Below are 24,549 nucleotides of genomic sequence, written 5' to 3' on the forward strand. Positions count from 1 at the left end.
CAACAGGAACTCTCTACCCGAGTCATTACATCTGATCACTGAAAGAAAGAGCTACAAACGTGAGCTGAAAACATGGCTTTTCAAATATGCGTACAGTCTAACGCAAAATAATGCCAGAAAATTACATGGATATTGGCTGATGAAAGAGCGAGTCATTAAGAGAAGTAAAGAGTACTAAGACAACTCAGTGACTATTTTAATAATCTAGTTAACATGTTTTGATGATATGCTGATCTATAATGTGAATATTGCTTTTGTAAACTGTTGTGATCTTCTTTTGGAATGATGGTATATAAAATGCCTAAATAAATAAATTATTACAAAAGACATTAAACCGATAAATATCTCATCAGTTTCTTCCAGAAAACAACCAGGTCTTAACCTGTTGTATCTAGGCTCTTCTAGTTTCAATTTGTATAGGCCACCACAGAAAAGGGAAGTATTTTAGTCATATCAGATGAGGATACTATAATCTTATTAGTAATGTGCATGCAAGGTCCCCAAGTTCACTTTCTCAGGGCAGTGAATAGACACAAAGGCAGGTATTCATATAGGGGTAGATTTTAAAAAATTGCGCGATCGCACCAGGCGCGAACAAAATTACGCTGGATTTTATAAGATACGCGCGTAGCTGCGCATATCTTATAAAATCCGGGGTCGGCGCACGCATAGGGGTGCACATTTGTGCAACCTGCGCGCGCCGAGCCCAGCGCGCGCTGCCTGTTTCCTCTGAGGCCGCTCCGATTTCAGAGCGGCCTCGGAGGGAACTTTCCTTCGCCCTCCCCCCACCTTCCCCTCCCTTTCCCTACCTAACCCACCCCCCCCGGCCCTATCTAAACCCCCCCCTACCTTTGTCGGCAAAGTTACGCCTGCTGAAAGCAGGCGTAACTTTGCGCACACCGGCCGGTAGCCCCGCTCCGTGTTCCGGTCCCGGGGCTGGTCCGGAGGCCGTGGCCACGCCCCTGGAACACCCCCGGGCCGAAACCATGCCCGTGTCGCCGCCCCTGAAACGCTGTGTCACGCGCAACGCCGCGTCACGCCGGCCATGCCCCCGACATGCCCCTTTTAGAAAGCCCCGGGACTTACGCGCGTCCCGGGGCTTTATGCGCGCCGGCAGCCTATGCAAAATAGGTGCGCCGGTGTGCGAGTGCCCTGCGCACGTAAATCCGGAAGGATTTACACGCGCAGGGCTTTTAAAATCCGCCCCATAATAAGAATATTTTATATAAGATATCAGCTTGTTACAAAATTATATTCCACAGAATTGTGCAGCTGTTTTACAGAGAGAGAGAGAGAGAAAGAAAGAGAAAGGGGAAAGTGTGATGAGGGAGTCTGAAAGGTGAGAAAAGGTTTGTTAAGGGTTGAAAAGGTGGTCTGTGTGTATATGGATGCCCCTTCTAACAGTCTGAAATGGTTCAATGATGCAATCAAGAGAAAAAGGGATGAGATTAGTTATATGATCTCTTTACCTACAAATCAAAAGCATGTTTCCTTCAAGTTAATATCTGCTTTCTTTAGTGACTGTTTTTGATAGTTTTAACCTTCTATTAGACACAGGCTGTAATTAAGTCATTTGGAAGTCCATATTCAAAAGCATTTAGCCAACTAACTCAGAAATCAGCTGGCTAGAATTTAGCCGGATAAGTTAGGGGTATTCCAAGGACATAACTAGGAGGAGCTGAGTTAGCTAGCTAAGTCATCTGGCTAACTCTGATATTCAAAGTTAGCCGGATGTCTTAGCTGGCTAAGTCTGGTTGGGCCAAAGAGCTGTCCTAAAGTTAGCTAGCTAACTTTAAGATAGCCGGCTATATTCAGTAGTGTGGCTGCACTATTGAATATACATTCAAAGATAGATAAATTTATCTGGCTATCTGGACTGCCTGAATATGGACTTCTTTAGTCTCTGTCTCTAGTGTAAGTCTGTTAGCATATAAGTAATTCATTTAGAAATTGTTCAGTCTCTTATCAAACAAGGCATTACATCCCACTAAGGCAGGATTCAGTGAGTCTGAGAGTTTCCTTCTTGTGTAATAGTTTATAGAAGCATCAATTCAGGCCTGTTTAGATCAAGTTAGGTATATGTGGATTGCATGTAGGCCCAAGCTGAATCTCATTGTGGATATGTACAATACTGACATTTCCCACATTGTTTTTTTTCTTATGTGTGTGTGTGCATGGGATTTTTCTATTTCTTAGGATTGGGAGGATGTTGTCAGTGATGGAGTTGTGAAGGAGGAAGAGTTGTCAAGCTTATTTCTGATAAGGCTGAAAAGAGAGATTGAAGATTCAGGGTACCATGATGTATGTGTCAGGATATGTTGGTATGCGTGGAGGCATTCCAGGGGTGTAGTTAAATTTCTGTCAATGAATACTTATATTCAGTGTTATCTGACTAAAGTTAGCCAAGTAAGTTTGGAAGAATACTGTCCTAATGTTTCCCATGTAACTTTAACGGGGTATATTTAATGGAATACACCCACGTATGTTCCATTGAATATCCGGGTTAAGTTTACCTGGATAACTTTCTTGCTTACTGGCCTGCTGAATATAAACCCAAACTTTATTTTATCAATTGTATTTTTTTCATGTCAAAATATGGCTCTTTTTGAAAAGCAAAATGGCCAGTTTCATAGGTCATAGTGAATTTCATGCTCACAGTTGATAAAAAAAAAAGCACTAAAGATAAGTGTCAAGTTCTAAAAAGAAGTCTTGGTATTTTATAACAGCTCTATGATTCACTCAGCTCTTGCAGAGTACGAATGGACTGTGACACTCAGGATGTGTTTTCTAGAGCTGATATTGCCAGATAATGAGCAGCATCAACCTTCCTGCCCTCTGACAGCTATAGAAAAAACACTTATGGTCATGATGCAGGCACTGGACACACACCCTCCCAGTCTCCAGCATTTTTGCCATAGGATCTCTGTTTGTTAGAGTTCCTCCAGCATGTTTAGCTGACAAGAATCCATCTGATGGAACTGTCTGTCCTGCTAGAGCAGCAGATTGGCAGTAAAATGACTGAAAGAGCTTTATCACAGAGCTGGAAATCTTTAAAGGGTAGGAGAACATATAAAGAGAGTCATGAAGGCAAAACAGCAGATCTCAGCTGGGAATCCCAGCATAAAAGCTCACAGGCAGCTGTCAGGTCTCATTGGATTTTTTTTTTTATCAAAGGGTTTCACCTTTTGACTTTTATTATAGGAGGGAAAGTTCAATACAGTTAAAATTTCCTTTTACTGACACAACATATGTTGTGAAACATTTTCTTTTAATATATTTGTGTTTGTTCTTTTCTTTTTAAGGTTACAGGCAAAATTCAAGGCACAGCATCTGCAAAACCCCTGGAAACAGGATTTGGGGTAAGTTTTTGATTCTTCCATGAGCTTTCCTTTTGACTGACTAAAAGCTCGCACATTTGAAGAAAGCAAATTAAATAGTTTTCAACTGCTACAGATATGGAATTTTCTTATTTAAAAATATCTGAAACTTTAGATCTACATCATATATGATTATTTAAATCTATAAAAAATATATAGAAAAATAATACTCCTAAATGTGAAAAGTAACATATGTGAGGTTTTGGCTTCTTCTCTGTAAGTGGTATGAGAGTGTTCGGTAACCTGTCTAATACTGTTCACCTCGTTTCCCTCTCTCCCACACTTGTTGAGGCAGACAGTGCTATAGTTACCTCTATTCCTGTACGTACCCATATAAGCACAGACTCCTGGGTTTTGCATACTTGCCAGCAGATGGAGACAAAGTTTTACTGACACTAGCGTGTCAGTACATAACCTAGCAGTCCCTCAGTATTTCTTTGTCTCCAGCAGATGGTAGAGGTGCAAACCTGCAGTCTGGAGAAGAAAAAAAAAGAGAGGAAAAATGTTGAAGTTTAAAGATTTCTGGATCTTCCCAGGGAATTGTGAGATCCTAGTGAGGCCATTATCCCTGGTTTGAGGCAAATGAGTAGGGGACTGGTGACCCTTCTGATAGCTTGTTCCAGAGTTCCATGGGGTGGACATCTGGAGGTCCAGATCCCTCATCCTCCGCGAGGCAGTGTATGTGGCCCATTAACAACTCTGTGCAGCAAACCTGGAGGAACAGGGAAGTATGCCTTTCAATCTGTTACCCAGGGCTGATTGCTAAAGAAGTTTAGGAAAACAAAATCCTCCTTAACTTTTTTTTTTTTTTTTTTTGCTTGCTTGTGTCAACGGCCAGTTGTTTGAGCGGGCGCAGAGCTGGTATCCAGTGATTTCTGCCAAGTGATGGTGCACAGCACGGCATGCCGTGCTTGTGGAGGTTCTCATTTGCAGCTTAATAGGAGGACTTATGCTCTGGCTGTGTTTCCGGGGGGAGGGGGGAAGGCACGATGGGACTGCCTCTTTCGCGATCTAAGCCAGTTTGTTCAGCACGCGTGCCCAGGCCTGCCGCTGGAAGTTGCTCTTGAGGTGCTGGAATGTTGGCCATTTTGTTTCCTGCTGCTCAGCTGTCAGCATCAATGGGGGAGGCCCGGGGATCTCCACCATGACTGTCTCCTGCTGTGGCTGGCACTAGAGAGCTCCAAGGGGGCTCAGATATGGAAGATTTTCCCCTGGATTGGGGAGACTATGAAATAGAGGATAGGGATTCTGAAGAGTCCCAGCTGGTTTTGTTCTCCTCATGTACAAGATATATTTGGCCAGGAAGGAAGTGGGGATCACTCTAGTCCCCGATCCCACTCCGTGTTTAATCCCAGTTGATGGAGAGATCCCCTCCTTCCAAGAGGAAGCATACGGATGGCGTTTGACATGCTTTGTTGCATTCTTTGCTGTCTGATGGTCAGTAGGGGGACATGGATGACTCCGAGGGTGTCAAGGCAACTGAAGGGGATTCCCTGGACGCAGGCGCAACTAGATGTGGCAGGCATGGATGGGAAGGCAGAGAAGGTTCCTATGGCCGAGGGCGATGATCCCAAAGCGGCGTGCCTTTTCTGCAGAGAAGAGCTCTGGCCTTTGATTCCGCATGTTCTTCAGGAGCAGGAAATCAAGATATCTCAGGAGGAATCTGTCTTGGAGGGAGTGTTTCCCATGTTCCCTGTACGTACCAGGATCAGTCCAGGACACCTGGGTTGTGACTCCGCACCAGTAGATGGAGACAGAGCAAGACCTGTCGGACTCAGTCATATATGACAATGTGCCAGTCACAGCCCCTCAGTCTTACTCTGTCTCCAGTAGATGGTGCAGGTGCAGTCACAGCCTCTGCCTGCCCTGAGTTCTTGTAGTCAGTCAGGGTTGATTTGATTGAGTTTAGCTAAGTCTGTTTGAAGTTTTCAAAATTGTTTTATTTTTGTTGGTGAGAGAAGTCCCGTCCGCCCTGCCTCCCAGGGGGGTTGGGAGGTTCTGAGGGGACCACCCCCCCCTGGTCGAGGCCGCTGCTAAGGTCGAGGACCCGGCTCAGCGAGTAGCAGCGACGGGGGTGACACCGGGGAGCCCGGTTCACTCACCCCTGCTGGAACAGGGCTCCAGGACCGAGGACAGCGGCAAGTGTTTAAAAAAAAAAAAAAGTTTCTTGTTTTTTGTTTTCTGCCGGCTCTCCTTTGCTTTGCGTCGCCGCTCGGGATTTTCTCGGGGGGGCGCGTGCCGAACGGTACAAATTGATTTTAAATTTGTTTTTTTGGCTGTCTTGTTTTCGATCGCGATCGGGGGCATGCCGCGGGGGTCGAGTTGCCGGGCTTGCAGCTCGGCGCGCGCCTCTTGCGGGAGGGCCTCTGTGCGGCCTGCGTCCCGGGCGGTGAGGGTTCGTCCGGGGCACGTCAGGGGGGCCGATCTCGGGCTGCGCGATCGCCGCCGCTTGGTAGTGCTCCTCCTGCTAGGCCTCAGGATCCCTTCCCGCTTAGCGCGGGAGTGGCAGCCATTTTGAGCTCTGGCCGCAAAATCGCGCGGGAGGCGGCTGGGGATCCCGGCTTGCCTCCCGCGCTTCCCCAGCAGCAGGGACCTGCGGGGGGGGGACGCCCCGGGGGGAGACACGTCCCCTGGGGATGCTAGTGAGGACTCGTCGGGCTCCGGATCGTTTTCTGCTGATTTTGCGCTTTTATTGCGCAAAGTGCTTAAATGTAAGCGTTGCAGACGTAGCCAGGGGAAAGTTTCCGTGGGGGGAGCTCACAAGTCCGCTCCAAGAAAGAGGAAAGCTAGAGAAACCACGGGGCTGTCCCAGGAGCCATCCCGAGGGAAGCGGCCTCCACGAGGCGCCCCGCAGGAATCGGACACCGAGTCTTCTTCGGAGGTCGACACGGATTCCCCTGAGGAGCCCCCGGTGGGGGGGGCCGAGGGGGCGGCAGCGGACGGTTCCGCCCAGCCCAGTGCGGGCAAAGGGGCGCAGGCCGTTGAAGGGGATGACCCCAAGGTGGTCCGGCTGTTTCGCAGGGAGGAACTGTCCCCACTAATCCCGGCCATTCTCCAGGAGCTGGGAATAGAGGCTCCGCCGGTGGTGGCTCGACAAGAAGCCAACATGGATCCTGTCCTGTTAGGTCTCACGGGGCCCGCAGTTGCTTTTCCTTTTCACTTTTCGTCAACGGATATCTTGTTCAGGGAATGGGATACTCCGGAGTTAGGACTGAAGGTCAGCAAGGCCATGGATAAGCTCTACCCACTGCCGGAGGATGCGCTGGAGCTTCTCCGGCTCCCGAAGGTGGATGCGGCGGTTTCAGCGGTGACGAAGAGGTCTACAATCCCGGTCACAGGAGCTACGGCTCTCAGGGACATACAGGACAGGAAGCTGGAGGTGCAACTCAAAAAGATTTTTGAAGTGTCCGCCCTGGGGGTCCGGGCCGCCATCTGTACCAACTTCGCTATGCGAGCTAGCCTGCGCTGGGCCCAGGTCCTTCAGGCGAATGCTGATCTGTCAGCGGAGGAGGCATCGCAGGTGGATCGGTTGGAGGCGGCAATAGCATACGGAGCAGATGCTCTCCACGATCTTCTGCGGACGTCGGCTAGATCCATGGTGGCGGCCGTCTCGGCACGCTGCCTCCTGTGGCTGCTCAACTGGGCGGCAGATGGATCCTCCAAGGCTCACCTCGGGGCGCTGCCGTTTAAGGAAAGTTGCTGTTTGGCAAGGAGTTGGATGATTTAATGATTTCTCTGGGGGAGAACAGGGCTTTTAAGCTGCCCGAGGACAGATCCAGGTCGCGGTCCTCGTTTCCAGGTAGGTCCCATTTTCGTGGTCCCAGGAAGTCGCGTCCTCAAAGGTCTACCGGCCCCTCGTATAGGTCGTCTTCCTCCCGGCCCGCCCAGTGGCAGCAGTCCTTTCGTGGGAAACGTTTCGGTAGACAAGGAGGAGCCCCGTCGGGCACGGGGTCCAAGGCTTTGCAATGAGATGCGGTCGGCCCATCCCTCGCAGCAGCTCCAGGCCGTCGTTCCAAACGTAGGGGCGCGGTTGACGTTGTTTTTCGAGGAATGGGCCAGCGTAACGTTGGACCAGTGGGTCCTCAACGTGATAAGACACTGCTACGCATTAGATTTTGCTCACACCCCATCAGACAAGTTTCTGGTGTTGCCCTGCAAGGCTCCTGAGAAGAGGGCGGCAGTGCTAGGAACCATCCGGCGCTTGGAAAGCTTGGGAGCTATTTTTCCCGTCCCGGCCAATCAGCAAGGCGAGGGCCGTTACTCCATTTACTTCATCGTTCCAAAGAAAGACGGCATGTCAAGGCCAATTTTGGATCTGAAAGGGGTAAACAGATGCCTTCGCGTCCCTCACTTCAAAATGGAGACAATTTGATCGGTAATTGCCTTAGTACGTCCAGGCGAATTCCTGGCCTCCCTGGATCTGACGGAGGCGTACCCACACGTGGGCATTCAGCCGTCCTTTCAACGGTTCCTCAGGTTCTGCATCCTGGGAAGGCATTACCAGTTCCGGGCGCTCCCGTTTGGTCTCGCGACGGCCCCTCGTACATTCACGAAGGTGATGGTAGTGGTTGCGGCGCAGCTCCACCGGGAAGGATTCCTGGTTCATCCTTACCTGGACGATTGGTTGATTCGGGCAAAGTCCGAGAGTCAGTGTCGGCTGGCAGTGGCCAGGGTCCTGCAGCTCTTGCAGTCTCTGGGCTGGGTCGTCAACTTCAGCAAGAGTCAACTGGTGCCCACCCAGTCCTTGGAATACCTTGGAGCCTTATTCGACACGAAAAGAGGCAAGGTATTCCTATCCCAGGAACGGGTGTGCAAACTGCAGTCGCAAGTGAGGCGGTTATTGTCCCTTCGACTGCCGCGGGTCTGCGATTATCTGATGGTTCTGGGTTCTATGGCATCAACGCTCGCGTTGGTCCCCTGGGCGTTCGCTCATCTACGAGCATTGCAGTTGTCCTTACTATCCCGCTGGAAGCCGGTATCGGAAGAGTTCCACCTGCCGCTGCCACTCACGGTCCAGGCGAGGTCCAGCCTGTACTGGTGGCTAGATTCGAATCATCTGACCTGTGGAGTGTCCCTGCTAGTGCCCAACTGGACGGTGGTGACCACGGATGCCAGTCTCTCCGGCTGGGGAGCAGTTTGCCTAGGCAAGTCAGTACAAGGCCTATGGTCGGCGACTCAAGCGCAGTGGTTCATCAACCGGCTAGAGACCAGAGCGGCTCGCCTGGCACTGCAGTCCTTCCTGCCCTTGGTAAGGGGAAAAGCGGTCCGAGTGTTGTCGGACAACGCGACCACCGTGGCCTACATCAATCGCCAAGGCGGGACGAGACGTCCGCTGGTGGCGGAGGAGGCGCAGCTCTTGATGGCCTGGGCAGAACACCATCTCAGCAACATCGCAGCGCTCCCATTGCCGGAGTCAACGTCGTCCAGGCGGATTTTCTCAGCCGTCATCGCCTGGACCCCGGGGAGTGGGAGCTGGCGGACGAAGCGTTTCTCCTCATCTGCGAGAAGTGGGGAGTGTTTCACATGGATCTGATGGCCACGTGGCACAACGCGAAGGCCCTGCGGTTTTACAGTCGGCGTCGAGAGAGAGGAGCCGAGGGCGTCGACGCGTTGGTGCTTCTCTGGCCGACGGATGTGTTGCTGTATGTGTTTCCCCCGTGGCCGATGATCGGCAAGATTCTTCGGCGCATAGAGTTGCACCCGTCCACCGTAATCCTGATGGCACCAGAGTGGCCGCGGCGTCCGTGGTTTGCAGACCTCATTCAGTTGTCGGTGGATACTCCCCTTCGGCTTCAGGGGTTTGCGGGGCTCCTCCGCCAGGGCCCCGTCTGTTTGGAGGATGCGGATCACTTTTGTCTCGCGGCTTGGCTTTTGAGAGGAATTGGTTGAAGAGAAAAGGTTACTCAGACGCGGTGGTAGCCATGCTGTTGAGGTCCAGGAAGCAGTCTACGTCCCTGGCGTATGTCAGAGTCTGGGTGATCTTTGAGGAATGGTGCGTGAAGCGTGGATTAGATCCCACTTCCGCCTCTGTCGCCGATATCCTAGCGTTTCTCCAGGCCGGTCTTGCCAAAGGGCTGGCGTGCAGTTCCCTACGAGTCCAGGTGGCGGCTTTTGGTTGTTTGCGAGGTAAGGTTCGGGGATCCTCCCTGGCTCTACACCCGGATATCTCCTGTTTTCTTCGGGGAGCAAAGCATCTCCGTCCTCCATTGCGTCATCCATGTCTGTCCTGGATCCTCAATTGGGTTCTCTCCTCCTTATGTTCGGCGCCGTTTGAGCCCTTGAAGCGGTCGACTCTTAAAGATCTCACGCTGAAGACCGTATTCCTGGTGGCGATTTCCTCGGCGCGGCGTGTTTCGGAGTTGCAGGCCCTGTCCTGTAGGGAGCCGTTCTTGCGCATTTCCGACTCGGGGGGTTTCCTTGCGGACGGTCCCTTCCTTTCTGCCTAAAGTCGTGTCGGCGTTTCATTTAAACCAATCAGTTGAGCTTCCCGATTTTGCTGTCGGGGAGTCCTCTGACCCAAAAACAAGGGAATTACGGAAGCTTGATGTGCGGAGGTCCCTCCTTCGCTATCTAGAGGTCACTAATCCGTTTCGGGTGACAGATCATCTTTTTGTTCTATTCTCTGGTCCAAAGAAAGGTGCTGGAGCGTCCCGCACAACAATCGCCCGTTGGCTCAAGGAGGCCATTGGCTCAGCGTACCTAGTGCGGGGAAAACCGGTTCCCGTGGGTCTCAGGGCTCACTCGACACGATCCCACGCTGCGTCTTGGGCAGAATCTTCTCAGGGTGTCGCCTCAAGAGATTTGCAGGGCGGCTACTTGGAAGTCGTTACATACCTTCATTAGACATTATCGGTTGGATGTTCAGGCTACTGAGGCTGGGGGTTTTGGAGAGAGGGTACTCCGAGCGGGACTCTCTGCTTCCCACCCTCGTTAAGTTGGCTCTGGTACATCCCAGGTGTCCTGGACTGATCCTGGTACGTACAGGGAAAGGAAAATTAGTTTCTTACCTGATAATTTTCGTTCCTGTAGTACCAAGGATCAGTCCAGGATCCCGCCCGCATTGCTGTGCTGAAGTAACGGAGAGTCCGCTCATTGTTTGTTTATCTAATCTGATTGCTTGTTTCGCTGTCCCGGTTGGGGAGTTCTGTTCCAGAGGGGGGTTTTGAATGGTTCCCCGTTTAAGTAAGGTATTTTTGCCTAGATAGTTTCCTTGTTAGGGTTTCTACTTTGACATTGCCTAAGACTGAGGGGCTGTGACTGGCACATTGTCATATATGACTGAGTCCAACAGGTCTTGCTCTGTCTCCATCTACTGGTGTGGAGTCACAACCCAGGTGTCCTGGACTGATTCTTGGTACTACAGGAACGAAAATTATCAGGTAAGAAACTAATTTTCCTTTGGACAGTTTGCTAGGTCCAGCGAAGGCTTTTCCTTTTCAGAAATCTGTGAAAATGTTGGTAGTTCGGGAGTGGGACACTCCGGAATTTAGCTTAAGGGTGGGCGGAGCTGTGGGAAAGCTTTATCCATTATTGAAAGATTTGTCGGAGCTGCTAGCTCTTCCTAAAGTCGACGCCTCGGTGTTGGTGGTCATGAAGAAGACCATCATTCTGGTGGCAGGCTGTGCTGCTTTATGGGACTTGCAAGATCGCAAGCTGGAGCTTCACCTCAAAAAGATCTTTGAGGGTTTTGGCCCTTGGCATAAGGACTGCAGTGTACAGCAGTCGTATGCAGAGGGTATGTCTACATTGGGTCCAGCAATTTCAGGAGATACAGGTGGTATCTGGTCCAGCAGCACATCAGGTTAAGCATCTAGAAGCAAATGTGGCATAAGGGGTGGATGCCTTCTATGGCTTAATCAGGATATCTTCCAGGATCATGGTGTTGGCAGTCTGTACTAGGAGGTTGCTGCAGTCGTGCAACTGGTTAGCGAATGTATGTTCTAAATCTCAACTGGGTGCTCTTCCATTTAAGGGCAAGCTTTTGTTTGGAGAGGACCTGGAAAAGATAATGAAGCATTTGGGAGATTCCAAAGTGCATAAGTTGCCAGAAGATAAGCTGAAGGGCAGGAGGTTTTTTCCTGCTCGACTACAGTTTCATGACAATAGGAGGATTTGCCAAACCAAAGGGTCTTGAGGATCTCAGAGACAGGCTGCAGTCAAAGCTCAGTCTTGGGGCCAGTCCTTTTGGGGGGGGGCGGTGTTGGACGCCATCTCGAGACAACTCCGGTGCAGGAGGAGCGAAGTCCTTACAATGAAGTGAGAACAGTCCACTCTTCGATTCTCGCTGTTGGAGGCCACTTGGCTTCTTTTACGTGGAGTGGACCAAAATTACCACGGACCAGTGGGTCTTAAATGTGATAAAGATGGTTAAGCATTAGAATTTGCTCGGCCCATACAAGACGCTTTCCTCATGTCCCCTTGTGCTCCTTATGTCAAGCAGGTGATATTCAAAACACAGTGGCCTGCTTGGGATGTCTGGGGGCTATAGTGCCAGTTCCTCGAGAGGAGCAAAGAATAGGACAGTATTCCATTTATTTTGTGGTGTTGAAAAAAGAAGAGACATTTCATCCAATTCTGGACTTGAAAAAGGTGAATACAGTCCTCAAAGTTCCTCGCTTTCACATGGAAACCCTGAGGTCAGTCATCGTAGCAGCGTGCAAAGAAGAGTTTTTGGCATCTTTGGAATTTACAGAGGCTTATCTCCATATTGCCATTAGGCAGGAGCATCAGCGGTTTCTGAGGTTCATGGTTCTAGGGGATCATTTTCATTTTTGGCCTTTCCGTTCAGTTTGACAACAGCTCCGTGTACGTTCACCAAAGTGATGCTGGTAGTGGTGGTGGCCTTAAGACAGGAGTAGGGTGCTGGTGTATCCGTACCTGGTCAACTGGCTCATCAGGGTGAAGTCAGAGGATCTCTGTTGGTTATCTGTGCAGAAGGTGCTGCAAAGCTTGCAGTCTTTAGGCTGGATGTTGAATCTTGTGAAGAGCCATTTCATTCTCTCCCAGATCCTGGAATATCTAGGGGCTCAATTTGATAAGCAGGAGGGGGAGTATTCCTTACGGAAAAGAGGATATTGAAGTTAAACGGACACATTTGTCATATGTTGGAGCTTTCAGTGCCCAGGGTATGGGACTATTTTTAAGTCCTCTGTTCTATGGTTTTGACACGGGAGCTGTTGCCTTGGGCTTTTGCACATATGTGGCCTCTTCAGATGGCTCTTCTCTCCCAGTGGAATCTGATTTCAGAGTATTTTCATCGCCCTCTTCTGTCCGAAGAGGAAGGTAGGGCTTCTTCGGTCAAATCTGGAATGAGGTATGCAGTTAGAGGTTCTGGATTGGGTGGTTCTCACCACCAATGCCAGCCTTTTGGGCTGGGGAGCACTGTTTCAGGATCAGTTGGCACAGAGCCAATGGTTGAAGAAAGATAGGCTTTTTGGTCTATCACTTGGTTAGAGGCGAGAGTGGTGAAGTACACTTTACTTGCCTTTATGCCATGGTTACATGGTCGTCCGGTGAGGGTTCTTTTGGACAACAGTGGTGGCCTACATCAATCGGCAGGGAGGAACCAAGAATTGGGCAGCGGCTCAGGAGTTGATTCTCTGGGCAAAGCAGCACTTGAAGTGTATAACAATGTCCAGGCAGATTTTCTCAATCAGAGGAAATTAGATCCTAGAGAGTGGGAGCTGTGAGAGATGGCAATGAATTTCATTCACAAAAGATGGTTCTTATCATATGGACCTAATGGCGACTAGACAACGCCAAGTTGTCTCAGTTTTACAGCCATCTGAGGGAACCCGGGGCAGAAAGAGAAACTCTGATAAAATAAGGAAAATAGTAGAAAAAAATTGAAAGATGCAGCTGCAAAGGATAAAAGTGTACAACTGGCATGGACATTGTTTAAAAATACAATCTTAGAAGCGCAGTCCATATGTATTCCACGCATTAAGAAAGGTGGAAGGAAGGCAAAACGATTACTGGCATGGTTAACAGGTAAGGTGAAAGAGACTATTTTAGCCAAAAAAACATCCTTCAAAAATTGGAAGAAGGATCCATCTGAAGAAAATAGGAAAAAACAGCATGGTCAAGATGAGTGTAAAGAGAGAATTTGAAATAAAGTTGGCTGTAGAGGCAAAAACTCATAATAAAAACTTTAAAAAATATATCCAAATCAAGAAACCTGTGAGGGAGTTGGTTGGACCATTAGATGACAGAGGGGTTAAAGGGGCTCTTAGGGAAGATAGACATTGCAGAAAGACTAAATTAATTCTTTGCTTCTGTGTTTACTAATGAGGATGTTGGGGAGATACCGGTTCCGGAGATGGTTTTCAAGGTTGAGGAGTCAGATGAACTGAACCAAATCATTGTGAACCTGGAAGATGTAGTAGGCCAAACTGACAAACTAAAGAGTAGAAAATCACCTGGACCGGCTAGTATGCACCGCAGGGTTCTGAAGGAACTAAAAAATGAAATTTCAGATCTGTTAATTTAAAATTTGTAGTCTGTCATAAAAATCATCCATTGTACGTGAAGACTGGAGGGTGGCCAATGTAACCCCAATATTTACAAAGGGCTCCAGGGGCGATACTTGAAACTATAGACCAGTGAACCTGACTTCAGTGCCGGGAAAAATAGTGGAAACTATTCTAAAGGTCAAAATCACAGAGAATATAGAAAGACATGGTTTAATGTAACACAGTCAGCATGGATTCCATGTAAAGCCTCCTTTCTCGGTTGGGCAGTTCATCGTTTTTATGTAAACCGGAGTGATTTGTAATTCTCACAAGAACTTCGGTATATAAAAATTAAAAATAAATAAAATAAATAAATGGATTACCCAAGGCAAGTCTTGCCTCACAAATCTGCTTCATTTTTTTTAAGGGGTTAAACATGTGGATAAAGGTGAATCAGTAGATATAGTGTATTTGGATTTTCAGAAGGCATTTGACAAAGTCCCTCATGAGAGGCTTCTGGGAAAACTAAAAAGTCATGGGATAGGAGGCGATGTCCTTTCGTGGATTACAAACTGGTTAAAAGACAGGAAACAGAGAGTAGGATTAAATAGTCAATTTTCTCAGTGGAAAAGGGTAAACAATGGAGTGCCTCAGGGATCTGTACTTGGACTAGTGCTTTTCAATATATTTATAAATAATCTAGAAAGGAATATGACGAGTGAGATAATCAAATTTGCAGATGATACAAAATTATTCAGAGTAGGTAAGTTACAAGTGGATTGTGATAAATTGCAGGAGGACCTTGCGAGACTGGAAGATTGGGCATCCAAATAGTAGATGAAATTTAATATGGACAAGTGCAAGGTGTTGCATAAAGGGAAAAATAACCCATGCTGTAGTTATATGATATTAGGTTCCATATTAGGAGCTACCACCCAGGAAAAAGATCTAGGCGTCATAGCAGATAATACATTGAAAACGTCGGCTCAGTGTGCTGCGGCAGTCAAAAAAGCAAACAAAGTTAGGAATTATTAGAAAGGGAATGTTGCATAAAACAGAAAATGTCATAATGCCTCTATCTCTTCATGGTGAGACCTCACCTTGAGAACTGTGTACAGTTCTGGTCGCCACATCTCAAAAAAGATATAGTTGCAGTGGAGAAGGTACAGAGAAGGGCGACCAAAATGATAAAGGGGATGGAACAGCTGCCCTATGAGGAAAGAGTAAAGAGGTTAGGGCTGTTCAACTTGGAGAAGAGACAACTGAGGGAGGATATGATAGAGGTCTTTAAAATCATGAGAGGTCTAGAACGAGTAAATGTGAATTGGTTATTTACTCTTTCAGATAATAGAAGGACTAGGGGGCACTCCATGAAGTTAGCAAGTAGCACATTTAAAACTAATCAGAGAAAATTCTTTTTTACTCAAAGTACAATTAACTCTGGAATTTGCTACCAGAGGTTGTGATTAGTGCAGTTAGTGTAGCTGGGTTTAAAACCATTTTGGATAAGTTCTTGGAGGAGAAGTCCATTAACTGCTATTAATCAAGTTAACTTAGGGAATAGCAACTGCTATTTCTAGCATCAGTAGCATGGGATCTACTTAGTGTTTGGGTACTTGCCAGGTACTTGTAGCCTGGATTGGCCACTGTTGGAAACAGGATGCTGGGCTTGATGAACCCTTGGTCTGACCCAGTATGGCATTTTCTTATGTTCTTATGTTCTTATGATGCTCTGGTTCTACCATGGCCTCGGGGCATTCTACTTTACGTTGTATCACATTGCTCCACCAGTGGTTCTGAAGTGGCTTTGCTGTCCATGGTTCACAGATCTCGTGAATATGGCTGTAGATGGATCGTTATGGTTCGGCCATCTGTCGAATCTTCTCTGCCAGGGCCCAATATTTTTGGACTAGGCGGCTCACTTTTGTCTCACGGCCTGGCATTTGAGAGGAAATGGCTAAGACATATGGGATATTCTGAGGCTTTTATTACTGACTTGTTGCAGGCCAGGCGAACTTCCACATCTTTAGTGAATTGCGAGTTTGGAAAATCTTCGAGTCCTGTTGTATCGCTAATGGGATGCATTCTATTCAAGAATATTTTGGCTTTGCATTAGAAAGGTTTGGACAAGGGTCTGGGCGTTAACTCTCTGAGAGTCCAGGAGGCAGCCTTGGCCTGTCTCCGAGGTAAGGTTCTAGGTTATACTCATCTGCACATCTGGATGTCATCTGTTTTGTTTCAGAGGATGAAGAATTTGCATCCTCCGGTAAGGAAGGCTTCTCTGTCTTGGAATCTTAATCTGCTACTTAGAAGACTGTGTGAGGCTCTGTTCAAAACACTGAGGAGGGCAACCTTAAAGGATTTGACTCATAAGGTGGGTTTCCTAGTGGCCATTTGTTCAGCCAAAGGATTTTGGAGCTCCAGGCTTTGTTGTGTTGGGATCTGTTTCTGCAGTTTTCAGAGTCGAGGGTGTCATTATGCACGGTGCCCTCTTTTCTGCCTAAGGTGGTTTCAGCCTTTCTGGATTTGGATTCCTCTGTGCCTCGTGCAAGAGAACTGAGGCTCTTGGATATGAGGCATTCATTATTGAAGTATCTGAAAGTTACTAATGAGTTTCATAAGTCAGATCACCTCTTTGTTCTGAGGAATGGTCCAAAGAAGGGGTGTCAGGCTTCTAAGATTACAATTGCACATTGGCTTAAGGAGGCGATTGGTTCAACATATATTTCTAAGGGTTAGCAGGTGCCTGAGGGCTTGAGAGCTCACTTGACACGTTCTCAGGCGACCTCATGTGCCAAGGCTCTGCAAGTATCTCCACAGGAGATTTGCAGGGCGATTATTTGGTAGTCGCTGCACACTTTCGCCAGACACTATTGTTTGGATATCGGGGCTCCAGCTTCCATGGGCTTTGGTGAGAGTGTTCTGCAAGTGGGACTCTCCAAGTCCCACCAGATGTAGAAGAGCTTAGGTACATTCCAGGAGTCTGGACTGATTTGGGTTTGTACAGGAAAGGAAAATTGGTTCTTACCTGCTCATTTCATTCTTGCAGTAACACAGATCAGTTCAGAGCCCACCGGTTAGGGACATTCTGCCACTCATTCTGATGGTTTTGTTAGTAATGCAAAAGTTGGTGGTTCTCCACAATGTTTCTTCACTTTATTTTCTGGGATGGAGTTTCCTGTTGGTTATGGCTTCACCATCCTCCTATTCGTTGAGGGAATTTAGCTCTTAAAGTTTTTTAGTGTGGTTATCATCTTGGCTTGGGTACAGGTCAATACCAAGGGACAGCAGGTGACACACTAGGTTATGTAGCAGTATCAGTAAAACTTTCTCTGTGTCCATCTGCTGGCAAGGATGCAAAACCCAGGAGTCTGGACTGATCTGTGGTACTACAGGAATGAAAATTAGCAGGTCAGAACCAATTTGTCTTACCTCTTATACTTACACAATCCGACTAGTTCAAACAAGACCATGTTTTATCCCCAGAATCAGACTTTTATTTGTCAGACATGGCAGGATTAGCATTTAGAAGAAAATAAACAATACATGTCTTTAAATCCTTGCTACTTAGCATCAGTTTGTACTAAGTAAAGTGGCTTGAGACATGCCAGAATCCTTAACCTGCTTGGACTATATTAATAAAGGTAACTAGCTGGCTAGCCCTCCCCTTCTTTGGGAGATTACCTTCTGTTTACCTCTGGAGCAGTCTCTAGTTGGAGATCTCGAAGACAGTATTGAGGGAAAGAGCTTGCTTCCTTGGTCCTGGGACTGGCTGGGCTGAGGAGGCATTTCTTAGCCCTAGAGCAGTCTCTGGCTTCGTGAAGGGCAGCCAGATACCAGGCAGGGCTTTCCTCTCTGCCATATCACCAGAAACTCGCAATCATCTTGGCGTCGTCTTCAGGTGTAAATGGTCTTTCTTTTGTTTGCCCCCCTTTTTTCTGTGCTGGCAAGGCTGCAACATGAGTAACCAGGAACAGATAGGAATCTTATTTCAGATGTCTCGGGCATTGTCAGGTGTTGACTCTCTTTTTCTTATTGGCCCTCCTTCCTTCTCTCTTCTCTGCTGCTTTTAACAGCCCAGGAGATGAATATGCAAAAAGCTCATGCATAGTCACTTACGGGCCCGCTCTCCCTGCGCACGCACAGGCCACTCTCCTGTGCGCACGATTCTGTATTTAAATGAGGGCCCGTGGCAAAAAGAGGCGCTAGGGACACTAGCGCATCCCTAGCACCTCTTTTTGGACAGGAGCGGCGGCTGTTAGCGGGTTTGACAGCCGACGCTCAATTTTGCCGACGTCGGTTCTCAAACCCGCTGACAGCGACGGGTTTAGAAACCAGACGCCAGCAATATTGAGCGTCCAGTTTTCAACCCGCGAGCCACGGGCCGATTTTCAAAATTATTTTTTTTTTAACTTTTTTTAACTTTCTGACTTAATATCGCCGATTTTCAAATTTTTTTTTTTTTTTACTGTCGTATCTTCATTTCAAGTCACTGACCTCCCCCTCTTCCGTGGGGAGGGTCACTGCTCCTGCTGGTGGCCTTCAGTTCAGGGTCTGGTCCTGTCACCTCTTGACCAGTGCTACCATGCCCTGTCAGCAATTTTCTTCATTTCAGATAACTGCCCCTTCTCTTTCTTTTGGGGGGGAGGGGGGAAGGGCACGGCTCCTGTCTGAACTGCCCTTGATTAGACTGTTTGTTTTTTTCTGCTTTTCCAGGCAGACTTGTCTGTGTCTTGGGACAGCTTACTTTTTATTTGGAAAGAAGCTTTATAGTCCTTAAATCAACAAGCAGATCAGATAAACTGGGTAACATTGGTCAAAGTTCCTTATCTTGTTTTTCACTGCTGGAGAAAGTGCAGAGAAGGGCAACCAAAATAATAATGGGCATGGAACAGCTGAGGAAAGACTAAAGAGATTAGGGCTTTTCAGTTTGGAGAAGAGACGACTGAGGGGGCGATATGATAGAGGTCTACAAAATCATAAAAGGACTTGAACAGGTTAATGTAAATCACTTATTTACTGTCTAAAGGACTAGGGGGCACTCCATGAAGTTGCTCATTTAAAACAAATCGAAGGGAATTCTTTTTCACTCAGCGCATAGTTAAGCTCTGGAATTCATTGCCAGAAGATGTGGTTATGGCAGTTAGTGTAACTGGATTTAAAACAGGTTTGGATAAGTTCCTAGAGGAAAAATCCACAAACTGCTATTAATCAATAAGGAATAGTAGCTTGAGACTTATTTAATGTTTGGGTACTTGCCAGATACTTGTGACTTAGTTTGGCCACTGTTGGAAACAGGATGCTGGGCTTGAAGGATCCTTGGTCTGACTCAGTATGACATATCTTATTTTCCTGTTCATACCCAGATCAGTCCAGACAAGTAGGTTTTGCAGCCCTACCAGCAGATGGAGATAGAGAACAAAACTTTGAGGCATTGCTACATATCCAAGAGTGCCACCTGCAGTCCCTCAGTATTTCTCTGTCTCCAGCAGATGGTAGAGGTGCAATTCTACAGCTTGTTAAAAAAAAAAAGCAAGAAAGAAGCAGAATTTGATGCATTGCTCTTTGAGGTGTTAGGTTCCTTTGTGGGCCATCCCTCAGGGGGAGCTGGGCAAGCAGAGGGTTGGCTATCCCCATTTGGGTTTAGCCTGCTACTTCTGGAGGATCTGATAGCCAGGGGACTGGCTCCCTCATTCCCTCTGAGGTCTTTTCCTTCAGGCCAATCTTTCTCTTGGCAGGGAAGTATTTCTGTTTCTTGAGTAATTACATTTTTTTTTTTAAAGGTAATTGTTGGAAATAGGAGCTTCGGTCAGGGGGGCTTGGCGGCAGGGGCTGTTTGTTCTTCAGTGGTAGCTGTCGGCGGCGGAAGGAGGGAGAGTTTGAGCTGCTGTGGCTGCTGGGAGATCTGGGCGCTGACAGGCAGGTGGCTTAGTCATGTTTTTCTGTTCCACGCACTGAGTTGGGCCTGTGCAAGCGCATGATTCTGGGGGAAGACCATATGCGTGGCTTGTGTGCGAGCACCTGAGTAGGGTTTTTTCTACTGCTCTACTGCCGATTCTCCAGGGGACCCAGGGATGCTGATGGGCAGGTTCTTCAGGTGCACTTTTGGTCCTCCTGTGCAAGTGCGTGGCTCTCAAGGCAGACCACATGCGCAGCCTGCGAGCAAGCGCCGGAGCAGGGTTTTCCTCCCACTAGGCCACTGCTTCTCCCATTTGTTTAATGGTGCCAAAGCCATGCATGGCAGTCTGTAAAGCGTGCGGATTGTGGTCCATGCAGCTCAATGAAGCATCCCTGTGCTCTGGCTGTGCCAGAGGGGATGAAAGAGTCTCTGCAGATGCAGCTACAGACAGGAGGGCAACCAGATCTTTGGGGCCCATGGCAGATGTCCCAGAGGGACTGGAAGGAGCAGCCATGACCTCTGAGGGTCATAGGAAGAAGGCTGCGAGCTCCAAGGTGCCCAGGGATTCTACTCCGGCTCTTTCTCCCATGAGACCGTCGGCAGCGCGGGATCTTAACACAGGTGGAGAGTCAGATGGGAGCGGCCTTGATGAGGATGACGAGGATCCACAGGAGTTTTCACCGGATTTTGTTCTACTTCTACATAAAGCCTTTCTGGAATGGAAAGGGGCAAGAGGGATGCGTCTCAGAGAACAACTGCCACGAGGTCCTTCCAAGAGACCTAGGGAGGTCTCATCGAGAGGTTTGGGTGGTTTGCTCAGACATCTGGGCCTGGGGCATGGTTCAGGATCCGAAGATGATCCAAGGAATTTGGATGGCTCGGATGATCCTCAGGAAGATCTTGCAAGTGCTCCTTCAGGGGGGTGATTCCAGTGGGGTGGATCCTGATGCAGACCCAGATGTGGATCCGTATACAGACAAGAATGGCCTTGATACGGACAAGATACCAGTGGCAGAGGGAGATGACCTGAGAGTTGTCCACCTGTTTAGGAAAGAGGAGCTACATGTCCTGATTCCTCAGGTTTTGGAGGAATTGGGCCTCAAGGTCACTCAAGATAAGTCAGACAATGAGGGAGTGAATCGAGTCCTGGAGGGACTGAGGGGTCCTCCTAGTGCCTTCCCATTACCTAAGAAGATAAAGAAATTGGTTAACCGGGAATGGGATTTCCCGGAGGAGGGTCTTAAGGTGGGCAGGGCGATGGTGAAGCTATACCTGTTGATGGAGGAGACCTTAGACCTGTTCAAGCTGCCAGTGGCGGGTTCAGCCACTCTGAATGATGTTCAGAACTATACACTGGAGATGCAGTTAAAACAGATGTTTGAGGTTTCTGCCTTGAGTCTCCGGGTGGCGATCTGTGGCAGTCTGATGCAGAGGGCCTGCTTATGCTGGGTGCAGAAGGCGCAAGAACAGAGTTCTACTTGACCCAGCAGTTCCATGCAGTCAGCGCATTTGGAAGCTGGAGTGGCTTATGTGGCGGATGTGCTATAGGATTAGCTGCGTACGTCTGCCAGAAACATGGTCTCAGCAGTGGCGACTCGCAGACTGTTGGCCTACAAAATTGGTTGGTGGATACATGGTCCAAGCCCCAGTGTAATTTCCCCTTCAAAGGGAAACTTCTGTTTGGGGAGAATCTGGATCGGCTGATGAAGAGCTTGGGAGAATTGAAAGGGAATAGGTTGCCTGAGGATAAGAAGGGTGTCAAGAAGAGTTTTGCTGCCCATTCCTGGTTTTGGGATACAAAACGTTTTCATTCAGGCAAGAGTTCCTCATCTTTGGGACAGAAGCCGACTTCGGGAAGGCAACTGTCATTTTGGGGTTCTCACAGATCCTCCAGAGATTTCACTGGTCAGGGGACCGGGGGAGGAAACTCAACACAATGAAGCCAGAGCTGTCCATTCCTCCGTGGAGGCGGTGGGGGGAAGATTAGCCCAATTCTATGGAGAATGGACCAAGGTCACCTATGACCAGTGGGTTCTGGAGATGGTAAGAGACAGTTTCGTCTTAGAATTTTCATGCTCCATCAGGGAGGCCTTCCTAGAGTCCAATTGTTCATCTCAAAGCAAGCAGGAGGCAGTGCAGGATACGCTGTGGAAGTTGCTAAGATTGGACACAATCTTTCCAGTGCCTCTGTCCGAACAAGTACGGGGGGGAGGAAGTACTCAATTTATTTCGTGGTTCCCAAAAAGGAGGGAACTTTTCAAACCATTCTGGATCTGCAGAGGGTCAATGAAACCCTGCGGGTTCCGCGTTTTTGCATGGAAATTTTGTGCATAGTGATAGCAGCGGTCCGCAAAGGAGAGTTCCTAGCATCATTAGAGCTAATGGAGGCCTACTTACATATTCCCATTCGAATGAATCATCAGATGTTTCTGAGGTTCATAGTGTTGAGACAGCACTTCCAGTTCAAAGCTCTTCCATTTGGGCTGGCCACTGCACCACGGACCTTCACAAAGGTGATCGTGATAGTGGTGGCGGCCCTGAGGCGAGAAGAGATTCTGGTTCACCCATATCTGGACAACTAGCTCATCCAGGCGAAGATGGAGGAGGAGTGCGGTTGCTCAGTGCAGTGGGTTATGGACAGATTGCAGTCACTGGGTTGGGTAATAAACCTGTTGAAGAGCCATCTGGTTTCAACCCAATTGCTGGAATATCTGGGGGTGCTTTTCAATACTCAGAGGGATAGGGTGTTTCTGACCTCAGACAGAGTAATGAAGTTGCAGAAACAAGTGATGCGTCTGGTACGTCTGCCGGTGCCCAAAGTCTGGGATTATTTGCATGTTCTAGGGTCCATGGCATCCATGTTGGATTTGGTTCCATGAGCCTTTGTTCTCATGCAACTTTTACAGAAAGCGCACTTGTCCAGGTGGAATCCATTGTCAAAACAGTATCAGTTGCCTTTACTGCTACAGGGGGAGTCCAGGTCTAGTCTCTCGTGGTGGCTGTTGCGCCACAACTTAGAGAAGGGAGTGGATCTGGAATCTCCGGACTGGATAGTGGTTACTACAGATTGGGGGGCGGTCTGTTAGGGGCAATTGGCTCAAGGTCTGTGGATGCCAGTGGAGGCGGCGTGGTCGATCAATCACCTGGAAACAAGGGCAGTCCACAGAGCCCTGGAGGTGTTCTTACCTTGGATCAAGGGTCGGATGGTGAGAATCTTTTCCAACAATGCGAAGACAGTGGCGTACATCAATCGTCAAGGAGAGACGAAGAGTCACGCTATGGCTCTAGAGGCCCAGCATCTCTTTGTGTGAGCGGAACTTTTTCTCAAAGGAATAGCAGCTTCTCACGTCGCGGGAGTGAACAATGTGCAAGCAAACTTCCTCAGCAGGCAGCAGTTGGATCTGGGGGAATGAGAGTTGGCCCCGGAAGCCTGGACTCTAATTTGCGACAAGTGGGGCAACCCTAAAATGGACCTTAAGGCCATGCAAGGCAATGCCAAAATGGCCCGATTCTTCAGTCGCAGGCGAGAAGTTGGGTCGGAAGAAATAGATGCGCTAGTGTGCCCGTGGCCAAGCAGAATTCTGCTGTATGTATTCCCTCCCTGGCCCCTTGACTATTGCAACACACTGCTACTAGGATTCCTGCTTTTCACTATCCGACCTCTACAGGTATTACAGAATGTAGCCACTAGAATTTTGACAGGAAGCAAAAAGTGCGATCATATTACACCGATTTTAATCTCATTGCATTCCCAATTAACTATCGTTCCCAATATAAAACAACCTGCATTGTACATAAAATAATTTATGGTGAACAAAACGAATGGTTAAACACAGCCATTCAACTACATGTTCCCCAAAGGAATCTCAGATCGGCAAACAAAGGTCTACTAACAATTCCCTCAGTGAAGTCAGCACACCTGAGTCAGGTGCGAGAGCGAGCAGTATCGATAGCAGGCCCTAAACTCTGGAATACGCTGCCAGCAGAAATTAGATTACAAGCAGATATAAAAAAATTTAAATCCGATCTTAAAACATGGCTCTTTAGCTGTGCTTACGCAGATTCTAACTAAGGACCTTTATTTATTATTTTTAAGAAGTTGTCTATATTTTTACTGCTTTTAATTAACTGAATGTACTTAATCTTATCATGTAGTTGTTGTTGTTTCTTTTAAATTTTAGTTTACTTGTGCTAATTTTTAACTATCTTAATTTTAGAACTATGTATTTTTTACTATTGTGTTCTTATTGACAATCTTTTGTATTTTATTTCTTGTTATTGTAAACTGTCGTGATGGCCATTCCGATATGATGGTATATAAAATCTAATAAACTAGAAACCTAAGGAGGGTGATTCTGGTAGCGCCAGATTGGATGCGCTGACCATGGTTCGCAGATCTGGTGTGTCTCGCAATGGACGAGCCTCTCAGATTGGCCCATCTCCTAGGGGTTCTTCGTCAAAGGCCCATATTCTCGGATTGGGAGGATCACTTTTGACTCATGGCTTGGCTTTTGAGAGGCTGCGATTGCGCTTAAAAGGATATTCCGAGCCAGCTATTTCCACCCTACTCCAGGCTAGAAGGCTGGAAGGTTTTTGAGTCTTTGGGTTTGGAGCAGTGGCTGGACCCTCTTGAGAGTGGATATTCCTCACAGTTTGGCCTTTTTGCAACAGGGGTTATCCTATAGCTCACTCTGCATGCAGGTGTCAGCCTTGGGTTGCCTGGACAAGATGCGGAGGAGCTTTGTTGGGCCCGTCGGTTGCAGACAGCTGTGACCTCTGATGCTCACTTCTTTTTCTCGGAAGAATGGCGGCCTCCGCCTGC

The 24,549-nt window shown here is 48.0% G+C and overlaps 1 protein-coding gene across 1 annotated transcript in view; it reads left to right on the plus strand.

Annotated features, from left to right (window-relative positions):
* The window catches only part of LOC115092047 (intraflagellar transport protein 88 homolog), a 353,514-nt gene that overhangs the window by 17,275 nt on the left and 311,690 nt on the right, over positions 1-24,549 (plus strand). The window contains exon 4 of the mRNA XM_029602513.1: positions 3,303-3,359. Within this exon, the coding sequence (XP_029458373.1) occupies positions 3,303-3,359 (57 nt within the window). The remainder of the gene's footprint in view (positions 1-3,302; positions 3,360-24,549) is intronic.

This window comes from Rhinatrema bivittatum, chromosome 5 (assembly GCF_901001135.1).
Source record: "Rhinatrema bivittatum chromosome 5, aRhiBiv1.1, whole genome shotgun sequence".
NCBI classification, from domain to species: Eukaryota; Metazoa; Chordata; class Amphibia; order Gymnophiona; family Rhinatrematidae; genus Rhinatrema; species Rhinatrema bivittatum.